The following is an 18,804-nucleotide window of genomic DNA, read 5'->3' as shown; positions in this document are numbered from 1 at the left end:
CTTCACCGTCCCATCACACACTCCCAGGGTCAGACAGGGTGAAGTTCCCTCCACACCGTCCCATCACACACTCCTGGGGTCAGATACAGAGTGAAGCTCCCCCCCCCCCCCACCATCCTGTCACACTCTCACACTATCAGACACAGAGTGAAGCTCCCTCCCCACCATCCTGTTACACTCTCCCAAGGTCAGACACAGAGCAAAGCTCCCTCCACACCGTCCCGTCACGCACGCCTGGGGATAGACAGAGTGAAGCTCCCTCCTCACCACTCCGTCACACACTCTCAGGGTCAGACACAGAGTGAAGCTCCCTCCACACCGACCCGTCACGAACACCCGGGGATAGACAGAGTGAAGCTCCCTCCACACTGTCCCATCACACACTCCCAGGGTCAGACACAGACTGAAGTTCCCTCCCCACCATCCTGTCACACACTCCCAGGGTCAGACACAGACTGAAGTTCCCTCCCCACCATCCTGTCACACTCTTCCAAGGTCAGACAGAGAGCAACGCTCCCTCCACACCGTCCCGTCACGCATTCCTGGATAGACAGAGTGAAGCTCCCTCTTCACCATCCCATCACACACTCCCAGGGTCAGGCACAGAGTGAAGCTCCCTCCACACCGTCCCATCACACACTCTCGGGGTCAGACACAGAGTGAAGCTCCCTCCACACCATCCCATCACACACTCCCGGGGTCAGACACAGAGTGAAGCTCCCTCCACACCATCCCATCACACACTCCCAGGGTCAGACACAGAGTGAAGCTCTCTCCACACTCTCACACTATCAGACACAGAGTGAAGCTCCCTCCTCTCCATTCCGTCACACACTCTCAGGGTCAGACACAGTGTGAAGCTCCCTCCCCACCATCCTGTCACACTCTCCCAAGGTCAGACACAGACCAAAGCTCCCTCCACACCATCCCGTCACGCATTCCCGGATAGACAGAGTGAAGCTCCCTCTTCACCATCCCATCACACACTCCCGGGGTCAGACACAGAGTGAATCTCCCTCCACACCATCCCGTCGCACACTACTGCTCAACTCATTGGGTTCCTCTGGAAGATTGTTCCTCGTTCTAGATTTCGATATGCAGGTAGATTGGGAAAATCAGGTTGGTGCTGGATCCCTGGATGGGGGAGTGTTGTTGATGGCTTTTCAGTTTGTGGTTGAACCCACGAATGGATCAGCTATTCTGGATTGAGTGTTATAGAAATATAGAAAACCTACAGCACAATACAGGCCCTTCGGCCCACAAAGCTGTGCCGAACATGTCCCTACCTTAGAACTACCTCGGCTTACCCATAGCCCAGGAGTCTCTTAAAAGACCCTATTGTATCTGCCTCCACCAGCACCACCGGCAGCCCACTCCACACACTCACCACTCTCTGCGTAAAAAAACTTACCCCTGACATCTCCTCTGTACCTACTTCCAAGCACCTTAAAACTATGCCCTCTCGTGCTAGCCATTTCAGCCCTGGGAAAAAGCCCCTGACTATCCACATGATCAATGCCTCTCATTATCCTGTACACAATGAATCAGAATTAATTAGAGAGCTTAAGGTAAAGGAAACCCTAGGGTCCAGTGATCATGGTAGAATTCACCTTCAATTTGACAAGGAGGAGCTGAAGTCAGGTATATCACTATTACAGTGGAGTAAAGGGACTTAAAGAGGCACGAGAGGGGAGCTGGCCAAAGTTGAATGGAAGGGCAGGGCAGCAATGGCCAGAGTTTCTGGGAACAATTTGGAAGGTGCAGGATAGATACACCCCAAATAAGTAGTATTCTAAAGATGGATGTTGCGATTGTGGCTGTGGAAAGGCAAGGCCAATATAAAATCAAAAGAGAGGGCATATAATGAAGCAAAGATTAGTGAAAAATTAGAGGCTGGGGAAACTTCTAAAAACCAACAGAAGGCAACTAAAAAGCCATACAGGTGGGAAAGATTAAATATGAAAGTAAGCTAGTTAATAATATTAAGAGGATACAAAGAGTAAAAGAGAAGCAAGAATGGATATCAGACCACTGGAAACAATGCTGGAGAGATAGTAATGGAGAACAAGGAAATGGTGGACAAACCGGGTATTTTGCATTAGTCTTCACTGTGAAAGATGCTAGCCATATGGTGGGAATTCCAGGTGTCAGGGGTTATGAAGTTACCATAACTAGACAGAAACTGAAAGGTCTGAAGGTAGACTGTCACCTGGACTAGATGGCTGAAGAGATAATGGGGACATTAGTATTGTTCTGTCAAGAATCACTAGATTCTGGAATGGTTCCAGCAGACTGGAAAATTGTAAATGTCACTCCACTCTTCAAGAAGGGAGAGTGACAGGAAATTATAGGCCAGTTAGAGGAAGATGTTAGAGTTGATTGTTAAGGGTACTTGGAGGCACATGATAAAATAGACCATAGTCAGCATGGTTTCCTTGAGGGAAAATCTTGCCTGACAAATCTGTTGGAATTCTTTAAATAAATAAAAAGGATAGAAAAAGGAGAATGAGTTGATGTTGTGTAGTAGGATTTTTAGAAGGACAAGACACCACATGAGGCTTCTTAACAAGCTCCAACCCCATGGTATTACAGGAAAGCTTTCAATGTGGATAAAGCAGTGGCTGATTGGCAGGAAACAAACAAAGGGAATAAAGGGAGATTGGCTGCCAGTGACTCATGGTGTACCACAAGGGTCTGTGTTGGGACTGATTCTTTTTACATTATGAGTCAATGATTTGGACGATGGAATTAACGGCTTTGTGGCCAGGTTTGCAGACAATACAAAGATAGGTGGAGGGGCAGATAGTGTGGAGGAAGCAAGGAGACTGCAGAAGGATTTAGATTAGGAGAATAGACAAAGAAAGGCAGATGGAATACAGTGTCAGGAAGTGTATGGTCTTGCACTTTAGTAGAAGAAATAAAAGGGTAGACTATTTTCGAAACAGAAAATTCAAACATATGAGGTGCAAAGGGATTTGGTAGTCCTTGAACAAGTTGAGTCGGTGGTGAGGAAGGCAAATGCAATGTTAGCAATCATTTCATGAGCAACACACACACAAAATGCTGGAGGACAAGATAATATAGACAATAGGTGCCGGAGTAGGCCATTCAGCCCTTCAAGCCAGCACCGCCATTCACTGTGATCATGGCTGATCATCCACAATCAGTACCCTTTTCCTGCCTTCTCCCCATATCGCTTGACTCCACTATCTTTAAGAGCTCTATCTAACTCTTTCCTGAAAGAATCCAAAGAATTGGCCTCCACTGCAGAGCATTCCACAGAACAACCCTCTGTGTGAAAAAGTTTTTCCTCAACTCCGTTCTAAATGGTCTCCCCCTTATTCTTAAACTGTGGCCTCTGGTTCTGGACTCCTCCAACATCGGGAACATGTTTCCTGCCTCTAGCACGTTCAATCCCTTAATAATCTTATATGTTTCAATCAGATCCCCTCTCATCCTTCTAAAAGTGCTCCAATCTTTCAACATATGGGTCCCGCCATCCCAGGAATTAACTTCGTGAACCTACGCTGCACTCCCTCAATAGCTAGAATGTCCTTCCCCAAATTTGAAGACCAAAACTGTACACAATACTCCAGGTGTGGTCTCACCAGGGCCCTGTACAACTGCAGAAGGACCTCTTTGCTCCTATGCTCAACTCCCCCTGTTATGAAGGCCAACATGCCATTAGCTTTCTTCACTGTCTGCTGTACCTGCATGCTTACTTTGTGACTGATGAACAAGGACACCTGGATCTCGTTGTACTTCCCCTTTTCCTAACTTGACACCATTCAGATAGTAATCTGCCTTCCTGTTCTTGCCACCAAAGTGGATAACCTCACATTTATCCACATTAAACTGCATCTGCCCACTCACCCAACCTGTCCTCACATTTCACACTGCCACCCATCCTTGTGTCATCTTCAAATTTGCTAATGTTACTATTAATCCCTTCATCTAAATTATTAATGTATATTGTAATTAGCTGTGGTCCCAGCACTGAGCCTTGCGGTACCCCACTAGTCACTGCCTGCCATTCTGAAAGGGACCCGTTAATCCCTACTCTGTTTCCTGTCTGCCAACCAATTTTCTATCCATGTCAGTACCCTACCCCCAATACCATTTGCTCTGATTTTGCTCACTAACCACCTATGTGGGATCTTATCAAAGGCTTTCTGAAAGTCCAGATACACTACATCCACTGGCTTTCCCATGTCTATTTTCATAGTTACATTCTCAAAAAATTCCAGATTAGTCCAGCATGATTTCCCCTTCGTAAATCCATTTTGAATCGGATCTATCCTGCTACTGCTATCCAAATATGCTGCTATTTCATCTTCTATAATTGATTCCAGCATCTTCCCCACCACTGATGTCAAAATAACTGGTCTATAATTGCCTGTTTTCTCTCTCCCTCCTTTCTTAAAAAGTGGGATAACATTAGCTACCCTTCAATCCACAGGAACTGATCCTGAATCTATAGAACATTGGAAAATGATTACCAATGCGTCCACGATTTCTGGAGCTACCTCCTTAATTACCCTTGGATGCAAACCATCAGGCCCTGGGGATTTATCAGCCTTCAGTCCCATCAGTTTACCCAACACCATTTTCTGCCTGATGCGAATTTCCTTCAGTTCCTCTGTTACCCTAGGTCCTCTGGCCACTATTACATCTGGGAGATTGCTTGTGTCTTCCCTAGTGAAGACAGACCCATATGTGTATATATATCCGTATCTCCCCTCACGTGACTGAATTTCATTCCTCACCAACAGAGCCACCCCACCCCCTCTGCCAACCTGTCTGTCTTTTCGATAGGATGTATAACCCTGAATATTCATTTCCCAGCCCTGGTCCTCTTGCATGTAAGATGTACCCCAGGGTACTGTGGGAGGCAAGGGAGGAGATTGCTGAGCCTCTGGTGATGATCTTTGCATCATCAATGAGGGTGGGAGAAATTCTGTAGGATTGAAGGGTTGCGGATGTTCCCTTATTCAAGAAAGGGAGTTGGGATAGCCCAGGAAATTATAGACCGGTGAGTATTACTTCAGGTGGTTGGTAAGTTGATCCAGAAGATCCTGAAAGGCAGGATTTATGAACATTTGGAGGGGCATAATATGATTAGGAATAGTCAGCATGGCTTCGTGAAAGGCAGGTCGTGCCTTATGAGCCTGATTCTTTTAGAGGATGTAACTAAACACATCGAATGTAGAGCAGTAAATGTAGTGTATATGGATTTCAGCATGGCATTTGATAAGGTATCCCATGCAAGGCTTATTGCAAAAGTAAGGAGGCATGGGATCCAAGGGGACATTGCTTTGTGGATCCAGAACTGGCTTGCCCACAAAAGGCAAACTGTGGTTGAAGGTGGGTCATATTCGGCATGGAGGTCGGTCACCAGACAAGTGTGAAGTGATTCCTTTTGGTAGGTCAAATATGATGACAGAATGTAGTATTAATGGAGGCAGTGTGGAGGATCAGCGGGATCTTGGTGTCCATAGGACACTCAAAGCTGCTATGCAGGTTGACTCTGTGGTTAAGAAGGCATACGGTGCATTGGCCTTCATCAACCATGGGTTTGAGTTTAGGAGCCGAGAGGTAATGTAGCTGCTATATAGGACCCCACTTGGAGTACTGTGCTCAGTTCTGGTCACCTCACTATAGTAAGGATGTGGAAACCATAGAAAGGGTGCAGAGGAGATTTACAAGGATGTTGCCTGGATTGGGGAGCATGCCTTATGAGAATAGGTTGAGTGAACTCGGCCTTTTTTCCTTGGAGCGATGGAGGATGAGAGGTGACCTGATAGAGGTGTATAAATAAGATGATGAGAGGCATTGATCATGTGGATAGTCAGAGGCTTGTTCCCAGGGCTGAAATGGCTAGCATGAGAGGGCACAGTTTTAAGGTGCTGGGGAGTAGGTACAGAGGAGATGTCAGGGGTGAGTGTTCGTTTTGTTTTGTTTTTTACGCAGAGTGGTGAGTGTGTAGAATGCGCTGCCAGCAATGGTGATGGATACGATAGGGTCTTTTAAGAGATTCCTGGACAGGTACATGGAGCTCAGCAAAATAGAGGGTAATTACCCTAGGTAATTTCTAAGGTAAGGACATGTTCGGCACAGCTTTGTGGGCCGAAGGGCCTGTATTGTGCTGTACGTTTTCTATGTTTCTAACTCAGCAAGCTAGTCAGCACCTATGGAAGAGTACAAGTAATTGACCGAATCATTGATTGTACTCTTTTCTGTAGACGCTGCCTAACCTGCTGAGTTCCTCCAGCATTGTGTGTGTTGCTCAGATTTCCAGCATCTGCAGACTTTCTCTTGTGAGTCATTTCAAGAGGACTAGAATATAAAAGGAAGGATGTAATGCTGTGGCTTTATCAGACACTGATGAGACCTCACTCAGAATATTGTGACCCTTCATCTTGAAAAAGATGTGCGGACATTGGAGAGGTTTCAGAGAGTCACTCCAGGGTTATCATTACAAGAAGCTTTGGATGGCTTTGGTCCTGCACTACTTTAAATTGAGAAGAATGGGGGCGTGGAATCTCATTGAATGCTATCGAATGTTGAAAGGCCGAGATCAGGGGTTCCCAACCTGGGGTCCATACACCCCTTACTTGATGCTATTGGTCAGTAGTATAAAAAAGGTTAGGAATCCCTGGCCTTGATATGGATATGGAGAGGATGTTCCTTATAGTGGGGGAGGCTAGGACCACAGGGCACAGCCTCAGAATAGAAGGATTTCCATTTAGAATGGAAATGAGTTTCTTTAACTAGAATCTGTGGAATTCAGTGCCACCAGTGACTGAGGGGTGACCTTACAGAGCTATATAAAACCATGAGAGGCACAGATAGGGTGAATACGCAATCTTTTCCCCCAGGGCTGGGCATTAAGAACCAGTGGGCACAGGTTTAAAGTGAGAGTGGAGAGATTTAATACGGACCTGAGGGCCAACTTCTTCACCCTGGGCTGCCAGAGCAAGTGGTTGAGGCAGTTACAACTGGGAGCATTGCGTGTAGTTCTTGTCTTCCTGTTACAGGAAATGTATGGGGGCAATGGGGAGGGTACAGAAGAGGTTCACCGGGATGCTGCCTGGATTAGAGGGTGTGAGCTACATGGAGAGATTGGATAAACTTGGGTTGTTTTCTCTGGAGTGGCAGAGGGTGAGGGAAGACCTGACAGAGGTTTATAAGATCCAGAGGTCGAGAATGATGGGATTATTGACATTGTGCAGGCAGAAGAGAGTTGATATAGCAATATGTTCAACACAGATATTGTGGGCCAAATGGCCTGTTCCATGTTCTAGAAGTGGGCTCCCATTCGATATCTGGAATTGTGTTTAGTTCTGGTCACCTCTTTATAGGACGGACGTGGGAGCTTTAGACAGGGTGCAGAGCAGGTATACTAGGGTGCTGCCTGGATTAGAGAGCATGCCTTATGAGGAAGGGTTGAGTTACCGCAGCCTGTTCTCTTTGGTGCGGAGGAGGATGAGATAAGAGGCATTGGTCAAGTGGGCAGCCAGAGCCTTTTACCCAGGACAGAAACGACGATGACCAGAGGACAGAATTTTAAGGTGATTGGTGAAAAGAAAATAGGGGATGGCAAGTGAGATTTTTTTTTAATAGAGAGAGTAGTGGCAGAGGCAGATACATTAAAAACATTTAAGAAACTCTTAGGCACACAGATGATAGAAAAATGCAGGGCTATGTGGGAGAGAAGGGCTGGAATGATCTTGGAGTAGGTTAAAGGGTCAACACGTTGCAAGACAAGTGCGAAGTGTTGCATTTCAGTCGAACCAACCAGGGTAGGTCTTACACAGTGAACAGCAGGGCACTGAGGAGTGTGGTGGAACAAAGGGATCTGGGAATACAGGTCCATAATTCATTGAAAGTGGCATCAGTCGTGAAGAAACCTTTGGCATATTAGCCTTCATAAATCAATGTATTGAGTACAGGAGAAGGGGTTGTATAAGACATTGGTGAGGTCCAATTTGGAGTATTGAGAGCAGTTTTGGTCACGTACCCACAGGAAAGTGGCAAACAAGGTTGAAAGAGTACAGAGAAAATTTATAAGGATATTGCCGGGTCTGGAGGACCTGAGTTATAAGGAAAAATTGAATAGGTTAGGACTTAATTTTGTGTACCTCTATCAAATCTCCTATGTTCCAAGGAATAATGAGGGTATAGATAGAGTAAGTGCAAACAGGCTTTCTTCCACTGAGGCTGGGTGAGACTACAACCAGAGGTCATGGGTTAAGGGTGAAAAGTTTTATGGAAAACTACTTCACTCAGAGGGTCTGTGAGTGTGGAACAAGCTGCTAGCACAAGTGGTGCATGCAAGCTTCATTTCAACATTTAAGTTTGATGGGTTTGTAGGGCATTGGCTCCAGTGCAGGTAGATGGGAGTACGCAGTTTAAGTGCTTCTAGGCTTTACTTTTCTATGACTCTTGTGGGTTAAAGGGCCTGTACTGTGCTATAAACATCCCTTTGTAGAGAGAGAGGCACACACAGAGGAAGGCGAGGGAAGGGCTCCTCGTAGAAGCACTTTATTGTTGAATTACAGACATAAAAGAGAGCTTGAAGTCAGTGAGACTCCAAAATCTATCTCCAACAGAAAAAGGGAGCACAGCGCTGCGGGAGGGCTCGTGAACATTAACCCCACCACACCCCCTCGCTCAATCAGCAAAGGTCCAAGGTAGACTTTGGGTAAGAGAGAAGACGACAAGAGATTTTGCGGGGTAGAGGAGGAGAGGGAAAGAGAACCATGTCCCAACTGGTCATTCAGATCTTCCCAGGGAAGCTTCCCGACTCCCTCTGATCATCCCACTTGTTAACCTGAAATATAACAAGGAGACAGAGTTAAACAAGTCAGCAAAACACACACACACACTTATATAGGTACACAATGGCCACTTTATTAGCTACAGGAGTGGAACCCAGTGGGGTCGACTGCTGCTGTAGCCCATCCACTTCAAGGTTTGATGTGTTGTGTGTTTGAGATGCTCTTCTGCACACCACTGTTGTAATGTGTGGTTATTTGAGTTAGCTTGAACCAGTCTGGCCATTCTCTGTCCTCTCTCATTAACAAGGCATTTTCACCCACACCCACAGAACTGCTGCTCACTGGATTTTTGGTTTTTTTGCACCATCTCTGTCAACTTGAGAGACTGCTGTGTATCAACATTCCAGGAGGTCTGCAGTTTCCGAGATACTCAAACCATCCTAAATGACAACAATGATTCCACGGTCAAAGTCACTTGGATCACATTTCTTCTCCATTCTGATGTTTGGTCTAAACAACAAATGAATCTCTTGATCATGTCTGCATGCTTTTATGCTGAGTTGCTGCAACATGACTGGATATTTACATTAACATGCAAGTGCACCCAATGAAGCAGCCACTGAGTGTATACCCCACACATATATACAGTGCTATAGAACAGACGCTTTATAGTCACTTCCGTCCCTCAGTGTCCATCTCCCTCCAGTTCTATGTCTATCCAAGAGCTTCTTAAACACCTGCACCACTCCGTAACGCATCTACCACTACGTGCCCCTCACATCTCCTTTGAACTTTTCCCCTCTCACCTTGAACGCCTGCCCTCTGGTATTACACATCTCCACCCTGAGGAAAGGATAACAGCTCTCTACTCCATCTGTGCCTTTATCAGATCTCCCCTCAGCCTCTGCCACTCCAGAGAAAGCACCCGTTTGTCTAACCTCTCTTGTAGCTCAGCCCTCTAATCCTAGTGAACCTCTTCTGCAGCCTCTCCAAAGCCCTCCACACAGCTCCTGTGTGGAGGACGACCAGAACTGCACACAGTACTCCGAGTGCGGTCTGACCAGAGTTTTGCACAACTGCAACGTGACTACTCGACTCCTGTATTCAACACCCTGGCCCTATGCCTTCCTTACCGCCGTCTACTCACTCTGTGATCTGTGGATGTGTACCTGAAATCCCTCTGTACATCAACGCTGTTACGGGTCCTGCCATTAACCGAGTCCTGTCCCTTTACATTTGACCTCCCAAACGGACACGTGCACAGATTAAACTCAGTTTGCCATCTTACACCTGTAACTGTATCCCACTACCACATAACGTGACGCCTCTTGTCTGCTCCCCCCCCAATCACATTGTGGCTCAAGCCTTCTGCTTCAAGCATCTTTCAACAAGAACTAGGAGCAGGAGTCTGAAATTTAACCCATCGAGTCTGCTCCACCATTCACTAAGATCATATGACCATGAACTCAGCTCCAACTACCTGCCCCATACCTCTTAATTCCCGTGCTATGCAGAAATTTATCCAGTCTTGTCTTAAAATATATCTACTGAGGTAGCCTGTTTCCCTGGGCAGAAAATTCCACAGATTCACTACTCTCTGGGAAAAGCAGTTTCTCCTCATCTCTTTCCCAAATCGATTCTCCTGACTCTTCAGGCTATGTCCTTGGTTCTCACTCACCAGTGGAAACAACTTTCCTGTCTCTGTCTTATCCATCCTTTTCATCACAGTATTGTTCGCTCATTAAGTGCTGCGCCATATGGCATAGGAGATCATGATCTTTCCGTGACCATGTTTGTTTATGGCAAGTTTTTTTTCTACAGAAGTGATTTGCCATTGCCTTCTTCTGGGCAGTGTCTTTACAAGATGGATGACACTAGCCATTATCAATACTCTTCAGAGATCATTTGCCTGACTCAGTGGACATGTGATCTGCACCAGCTGCTCATACATCCTGCTCCCACGGCTTCACGTGACCCTGATGGGGGGGCTAAGCAGGTGCTACACCTTGCTCAGGGTGACCTGCAGGCTCGTGTTGGGAAGGAGTGCCTTGCACCTCCTTTGGTAGAGATGCATCTCCGCCTCACCAGATTCCCTCATTCTTCCGTAGAACCGTCCCAGATGACTCAACAGACCGGAACAGCGCACTGTGTAAAATTATCTCCCACCCCCAGAAGTGCCAGGCTCATTCCTACAATCGTAGCGCCAGCACGTAACACAACACTACGACAGCCCAGGGAATGGCACAGTTCAGAGTTCAATTCTGACGCAATCTGTAAGGTGTTCATATGTCCTCCATGTTAAGGTGCGGGTTTTCCATCTGCCATCCATACGGGTTAGTAGGTTAATGGGTCATTATAAATTGTGCTGTTATTAGGAGGGCCCTGTTCCACCCTACATCTCTAAATAATCTCTCATACAGAGAGCAATACCATCCTTGCATCCATATTTTGAATACATGCATGTTTCAAACAGATTGTCTAATGTTATCAAGAACAAGATTCTGACGAGCCTGTTCTGTGCTGCATCGCTAAATAAAAAGAACATACACATCTTGCCCCCCCCACCCCCCCACCAGAAGGAAGGGTCTTGTTCATACGATCCCAGCACACCCGGACACGTGGGGCCAGAGTCAATTATCGCATTCCTTACCCAAGATCTGGGGCACAGGGATTTATAGACCCTGTTATACCACTCACACACGGACACGTCCTTGCCCTGAGCAGTCAGAGCCTTCTGGCAGCGATGATAGTCTACATGAGAGAGAAAACCAGAAAAATATCAGTGACACCACCAACCAACGTCGTGTAACACGACCAGTTCTCCAGTCACTTGTACAGTCAGAACACAGAATCAGATTTATCATCACCAAAAGACAAGGCCATTCAGCCCATCAATCCTCCCCATTCCATCATGGTTAATTTCCTATCACTCTCAACCCTATTTTCTCGCCTTCCTCCTGTAACCTTTGACACGCTGACTAATGAAGAACCTGTCAAACTCCGTTTTAAATATATCCAATGACATCCTCCGCATCTGCTTGTGGCAATGAATTCTACAAATTCACCACCCTCTGGCTAAAGAAATTTCTCCTCACCTTCATTCTAAAGGGATGTCCCACTATTCTGAGGCTGTTCCCTCTGGTCCTAGACATCCCTCCACATCCACTCTATTTACACCTTTCAATATTCTACAGGTTTCAATGAGCCCACCCCCCCCCAAATTTTTCTAAACTCCAGCTTGTAGAGGTCCAGAGCCATCAAACACTCCTTTCATCCCCAGCATCACATCCGCTGGACTCTTTCCAATGCCAGCACGTTTTCTTAGGTATGGACCCCATAACTGCCCACAGTATTTTAGAGGGACAGGGCTGAAACCCAGGCAGATGGGACAACTTTGGCCAGCAACGACACCACCTCACCTCTCTAGGTAGCACTGCCTTGAGAGGGTTGCAGACTCTGTGTTTGTGATATATATAAATGACCTAGATGAAAATGTAGATGGGTGGGATAGTAAGTTTGTAGATGTAGAAGACTGGCAAAGAATACCATAAGATATAGATACATAGAAAACCTACAGCACAATACAGGCCCTTCAGCCCACAAAGCTATGCTGAACATGTCCTTACCTTAGAACAACTTAGGCTTACCCATAGCCCTCTATTTTTCTAAGCTCCATGTATCCATCCAGGACTCTCTTAAAAGACCCTATCGTATCGGCCTCCACCGCCAGCAGCCCATTCCACACACTCATCACTCTGCGTAAAAAAACTTACCCCTTGCATCTCCTCTGTACCTACTTCCAAGCAACTATGCCCTCTTGTGCTGCCATTTCAGCCCTGGGAAAAGGCCTCTGCCTATCCACATGATCAATGCCTCTCATTATCTTGTACACCTCTATCAGGTCACCTCTCATCCTCCGTCACTCCAAGGAGAAAAGGCCGAGTTCACTCAACTTACCCATCGAGTCTGCTCTGCCATTTAATCATGGCTGATCAATTTTTCCTCTCAGTCCTAATCACCTGACTTCTCTCCATATCCCTTCATGCCCTGACCAATCAAGAATCTATCAACCTCTGCCTTAAACAGACATAAAGATTTGCTCTCCACAGTTGCCTGTGGCAAAGAATTCCACAGACTCACCACTCTCTGGCTACAGAAATCCCTCCTCATCTCCATTCTAAAAGGATGCCCCTTTGTTCTGAGGCTGTGCCCTCTGGTCTTAAGACTCTCCCACAATAGGAAACATCCTCTCCACATCCACTCGATGAAGGCCTTTCAACATTCGATAGTTTTCAATCAGGACAACCTTCATTCTTCTGAATTATAGTGAATGCAGGTCTGAGCCATCAAACACTCTTCATGTGACAAGCCATTCAATTCTTGAATCATTTTCGTGAACCCCCTTCAGTTTCAGCACATCCTTTCTAAGATAAGGGGTCCAAACCTACCCAATACTCCAAGTGAGGCCTCATCAGTGCTTTACATTACATCCTTGCTTTTACATTACAGTCCTCTTGAAATTACTGCTAACATTGCATTTGCCTTCCTTACTATCTGCAAATTAACCTTTAGGGAATCCTGCTCAAGGACTCAAGTCCCTTGGCGCCTCAGATTTTTGAAATCTCTCACCAGTTAGATAATAGTCAACCCTTTCATTTCTTCTACCAAAGTGCATGACCATACACTTCCTGACACTGAATTCAATGTCATTTCTTTGCCCGTTCTCCCAATCTAACTCCTCCTGTAGCCTCTCTACTTTCTCGAAACTACCTGCACCGCCCCATCTATCTTCATATCGTCTGCAAACTTTAACAAAGCCATCAATTCCATTATCCAAATCACTGACATATAACGTAAAGAGAATCGGTCCCAATACACGGCACGGACTAGAAGGGCCGAGATGGCCTGTTTCCGTGCTGTAATTGTTATATGTTATACGGTTCATACAGACACCTGTGCAACACCACGAGTCACCAGCAGCCCTTCATTCCCACTCTTCGCCTCCTACCATCAACCACCGCTTTATCCGTGCTAACATCCTTCCTGTAACACCATCAGCCTCGTAGCTTGTTAAGCAGCTTCTCGTGCAACACCTTGTCAAAGCCCTTCCAAAAATCCAAATACACATCAACCTATTCTCCTTCGTCTATCCTGCTTGTTATTTCTTCAAAGAATTCCAACAGATTTGTCAGGCACGATTTTCCCTTGAGGAAACCACGCTGACTACAGCCTATTTTATCATGTGCCTCCAAGTACCCTGAGACCTCATCATTAATAATCGACTCCAACATCTTCCCAACCACTGAGGTCAGACTAACTGGCCTATAGTTTCCTTTTAGAACCATAGAACCATAGAAACTACAGCACAGAAACAGGCCCTTTTGGCTCTTCTTGGCTGTGCCGAACGATTTTCTGCCTAGTCCCACTGACCTGCACACGGACCATATCCCTCCATACACCTCCCATCCATGTATCTGTCCAATTTATTCTTAAATGTTAAAAAAAAACCCGCATTTACCACCTCATCTGGCAGCTCATTCCATACTCCCACCAGTCTCTGTGTGAAGAAGCCCCCCCCAATGTTCCCTTTAAACATTTCCCCCCTCACCCTTAACCCATGTCCTCTGTTTTTTCTCTCCCCTTGCCTCAGTGGAAAAAGCCTGCTTGCATTCACTCTATCTATACCCATCATAATTTTATACACCTCTATTAAATCTCCCCTCATTCTTCTACGTTCCAGAGAATAAAGTCCCAACCTATTCAACCTTTCTCTGTAACTGAGTTTCTCAAGTCCTGGCAACATCCTTTTCTTCTGCTTCTCTCCCTGGAGTGACACCTGCAATTTTCCAGTCCTCCAGAACCTTTCCAGAATCTAGTGATTCTTGAAAGATCATTACTAATGCCTCCACAGTATCTTCAGCCACCTCTTTCTGGGGTGTACACCATCTGGTCCAGGTGAATTATCTACCTTCAGACCTTTTAAGTTTCACAAGAATCTTCTCCCTATTAATGGCAACCTCACACATTTCTGCCACCAAGACACTCGAACTTCCAGCATACGGTTCATTTCCTCCACAGTGAAGACTGATGCAAAATATTTATTCAGTTTGTCTGCCATTTCCTTGTCTCCCATTACTACCTTCCAGCATCATTTTACAGCGTTCCAATATCCACTCTCACCTCTTTTAAGCTGTAAACACCACGACATAGATCAGTAGCTGATAGGGACAGAGAAATGGCAGATGGAGTTCAACCCAGATAAGTGTGAGTGTTGCACCTCGGCAGGACAAATGCAAGGAGACAGCACACTGTGAAGGGCAATACCCGCAGCAGTGCTGTTGAACAGAGAGATCTTGGCATCCAAGATTATAACTCCCCGAAAGTGGCTACACAGGTCGATAGGGTGGTTAAGGTGGCTTTTGGAATGCTTGCCTTTATTAGTCAAGGCATTGAGGTCAAAAGTCAGGAGGTTATTTTGCAACTTTACAAGACTCTGGTTAGGCCTGTAACATACCAGCAGAGGAACATAGAAAACTTGCAGCACAATACAGGCCCCTTGGCCCACAAAGTTGAGCCCAACATGTCCCTACCTGAGAAATTACTAGGCTTACCTATAGCCCTCTATTTTTCTAAGCACCATGCACCTATCTAAAAGTCTCTTTAAGAGACCCTATCGTATTCACCTCCACCACCATTGCCGGCAGCCCATTTGACGCACTCACCACTCTCTGAGTAAAAAACCTACCCCTGAAATCTCCTCTGTACCTACTCCCCATAACCTTAAACCTGTGTCCTCTTGTGGCAACCATTTCAGCCCTGGGAAAATGCCTATGGCTTTTCTATGGCTTCCACATTCATAGTGAGGCGACCAGAACTGAGCACAGTCCTTCCAAGTGGGGTCTGACCAGGGTCCTATATAGTATTTGAAAATAACACTATCCTTTTGCACTTCTGGTTAGATGCTAATTGCATTTCATTGGCTTTGTATCTGTACTCGGCACAATGACAATAAATTTGAATCTAATCTAATAATCTAATATAGCTGTAACATTACCTCTCAGCTTCTAAATTCAATCCCACGATTGATGAAGGCCAATATACCGTACGCCTTCTTAATCACAGAGTCAACCTGCGCAGCGGCTTTGAGTGTCCTATGGACTCAGACCCCAAGATCCCTCTGACCCTCCACACTGCCAAGAGTCTTACCATTAATACTATATTCTGTCATCATATTTGACCTACCAAAATGAACCACTTTCATACTTATCTGGGTTGAACTCATCTGCTACCTATCGAGGTCCCACTGTAACCTCTGACAGCCCTCCACACTATCCACAACACCCCCAACCGTTGTGTCATCAGCAAATTTACTAACCCATCCCTCTACTACCTCATCCAGGTTGGGGTCCCAGAACAGATCCCTGAGGCACTCCACTGGTGACCGACATCCATGCATGTTGAAGCTTTGCAGAGGATGCAGAAAGGGTTTACCAGGATGCTGCCCGGTCTCGAGGGCATGTGCTATCATGAGAAGCTGGACAAACTTGAGTTATTTTCCCTGCCACAGTGGAGGCAGACGGGAGACCTGATAGAGGTTTATAAAATTATGAGAGGCACAGGTAGACAGACAGTCTCTTTCAAAGTGGATAGAATGTATGTGTTTCCCAGGGTTGAAATCCCTAATACCAGAGGGCATGCATTGAACAAGGGTAGGTTCAAAGGGGATGTGAGGGGCAAGTTTTTTAAAAACTGGTAGATGCCTGGAATGGTGGTAGAGGCAAATGCATTAGCATCTTTGAAGAGACGTTTGGATAGGCACATGGATGTAAGGAAGATGGAGGGATATGGACATGATGTAGGTAGGAGGGATTAGTGTTTGGGTGTTGTTGATTTGCTTTTCAGGTGGTGTGACACAACATTGTGGGCCGAATGGCCTGTTCCTGTGTTCCAGTCAGCACCTATCACCACTGTGTCACTGTCTCCCCACCACCCCCCCCCCACCTCCCAAATGCTCACCCAGGTAGTTCTGGTAGCAGTTGCGGGTCTGGTTGGTGTTGGGGAACCTGGCGTCAAAGGGCGCCGTCCGGTACTGGCTGATGCGTTCCTGGATGCTTGCCATTGTTCACCTGGGGGGCGGGGGGGGGAAGAGAGAGAAAGATGACGAGGTTAGAAGGAGAGGATGAGTACGGCAGGGGCGAGCAAGGCTTGAGAAAGATTGCAGGTGGGGGCAAGCGAGGCTCAGGCAGTTTGAGAAAAGGGGAGCAGCAGGATGTTTGGGGGGGTCTGGTGACATAAAGCTCTAGGGATGAGAGAGGCGGCAACAGAGATTTGATGTGGGAATGGTTTAGAGGGTGGAGAGAGGGTTAGGAGACAGGTTCAGGAAAGATTTCAGGAGTTGCTTTGGGGGAGGCAGTTCAGAGGGCGAGAGGACAGGAGGTTTGCGGGTGGGGTAACGGAGGTTTGCGAGGGTGTTGGAATAGGGGATGGTACAGAGAGGGTGTGAGGACAGAAGATTTGCAAGTAGGGGGTGACAGGTTTGGGAGATTTTTTTTGTGTGGAGGTGAGAGGGACTTGAGATGGGTTGAGACCTGTGGTTGAGGTTTAAAGATGGCAGAGGGGATAACAGGGAGGTTTGGGAGTTGGCTGGAAGTGAAGAGAAGGTTGGCTGGTGCAGGGGTGGGGAGAAGAGCAGCTGACGTTTCGATGGGAGGCCGAGCTGGGGTGGTTGGGCCGGGGAGTGCAGATTCAGTGAGGGAGGGCAATGTCAAAGGTTACAGAGAAGGGGCAGGAAAATGTGGGCGAGAGAAACCAGCAATGACGGACCGAATGGTCTAGTTCTATGTTCAAAGGGGGCGGGGGGTCCCGGGACGGTCAGCCCGGTAGGGTCTAATGGGAGGGAGCGATGAGACCGAGGGGCCTGGGGAATTGGGAGTGAGAGAACTCGCCGGGAGGGCCGAGTGTTGGGGACTAGGAGGGAGGGAAGGTTGGAAAAAAGGCCGTGGACCCTCTCTCGCCCACCTCCGTAAGACCCCGGCGGAAGGGAGGGGGGGTGAATGACTCCCCGGCCTCAGGAGCCCGAGGCCTCTCACCTTTCGCCGTCCGTCCGCACGAAGACCCACCGGCCGAATGACGCTCGGCTCGGCTCGGCCGCCCCTCCGCGCGCTGCACCATGGGAACCACTCCGCTTCAAAACTCTTCTTTAAATCTTTTATCACAAACAAACCAACACCGTCAAAGCCTTCTCGTCCCTCAGAAAACAATTTATTCGCGATTGCTGCTCAATTTTTATTCCATACTATTAACCCGCCGTTACCACGGTGTCACATGATCACTCCCCCTCCCCTTCCCCTCCCCTCTCCCTCTTCCCCTCTTTCCCCTCCTCTCCCCTTCCCCCTCCTCTTCCCCTGTCCCCCTCCCCCTCCCCTCCACTCCCCCTGTCCCCCTCCCCCTCCCCTCTCCCTCTTCCCCCTCCTCTCCCCCTGTCCCCCTCCCTCATCCTCCTCCTTTCCCCTTCCCCCTCCTCTCCCCCTCATTTCCCTCCTCTTCCCCTCCCCTCCACTCCCCCTCCCCTCCCCCCTCCCCTCTCCTCCCCTATCTCTCTTCCCCCCTCCCTCTTCCCCTCTCCCTCTTCCCCTTCCCTCTTCCCCCTCCTCTCCCCCTCATTCCCCTCCTCTCCCCTGTTCCCCGCCCCCTGTCCCCCTCCCCCTCTCCCTCTTCCCCTCTCCCTCTTCCCCCTCCTCTCCCCGTCCCCCTCCCCCTCTCCCTCTTCCCCTCTCCCTCTTCCCCTCTCCCTCTTCCCCGTCCCCCTCTCCCTCATCCTCCTCCTCTCCCCCTTCCCCCTCTTCCCCCTCCTTCTCCCCTCCCCCTCATTCCCCTCCTCTCCCCTCCCCCTCATTCTCCTCCTCTCCCCTCCCCCTCATTCTCCTCCTCTCCCCGTTCCCTGCCCTTCTTCCCCCTCCTCTCCCCCTCTTCCCCTCCTCTCCCCCTCTTTCCCTCCTTTCCCCCTCTTTCCCTCCTTTCCCCC

General features: G+C 47.6%; 1 protein-coding gene across 1 annotated transcript; it reads right to left on the bottom strand.

Annotated features, from left to right (window-relative positions):
* Positions 1-8,514: 8,514 nt before the first annotated feature.
* Positions 8,515-17,990, bottom strand: LOC134338675 (cytochrome c oxidase subunit 6B1). The gene is made up of 4 exons (XM_063034698.1): positions 17,870-17,990; positions 16,797-16,906; positions 11,431-11,531; positions 8,515-8,833 (listed from the first exon to the last, which is right to left on the bottom strand). The coding sequence occupies exons 2-4, from the start codon at positions 16,897-16,899 to the stop codon at positions 8,780-8,782; spliced, it is 258 nt and encodes an 85-aa protein (XP_062890768.1). The 5' UTR covers positions 16,900-16,906; positions 17,870-17,990; the 3' UTR covers positions 8,515-8,779.
* Between the last annotated feature and the right edge of the window lie 814 nt (positions 17,991-18,804).

This window comes from Mobula hypostoma, chromosome 28 (assembly GCF_963921235.1).
Source record: "Mobula hypostoma chromosome 28, sMobHyp1.1, whole genome shotgun sequence".
Lineage (NCBI taxonomy): Eukaryota > Metazoa > Chordata > Chondrichthyes > Myliobatiformes > Myliobatidae > Mobula > Mobula hypostoma.
The sequence above is the reverse complement of the archived record's forward strand: the minus strand, read 5'-3'. Positions and strand labels throughout refer to the sequence as shown.

What these genes read in the sequence shown, in the direction of transcription:
- LOC134338675 (XM_063034698.1), bottom strand. Translation starts at nt 16,899, where the DNA reads ATGGCAAGCATCCAGGAACGCATCAGCCAGTACCGGACGGCGCCCTTT. An exon ending in CTGCTACCAGAACTACCTGG is followed by an intron (nt 11,532 to 16,796) that starts GTGAGCATTTGG and finishes TCTCTCATGTAG; the next exon opens with ACTATCATCGCTGCCAGAAG. An exon ending in CCCTGTGCCCCAGATCTTGG is followed by an intron (nt 8,834 to 11,430) that starts GTAAGGAATGCG and finishes GTTATATTTCAG; the next exon opens with GTTAACAAGTGGGATGATCA.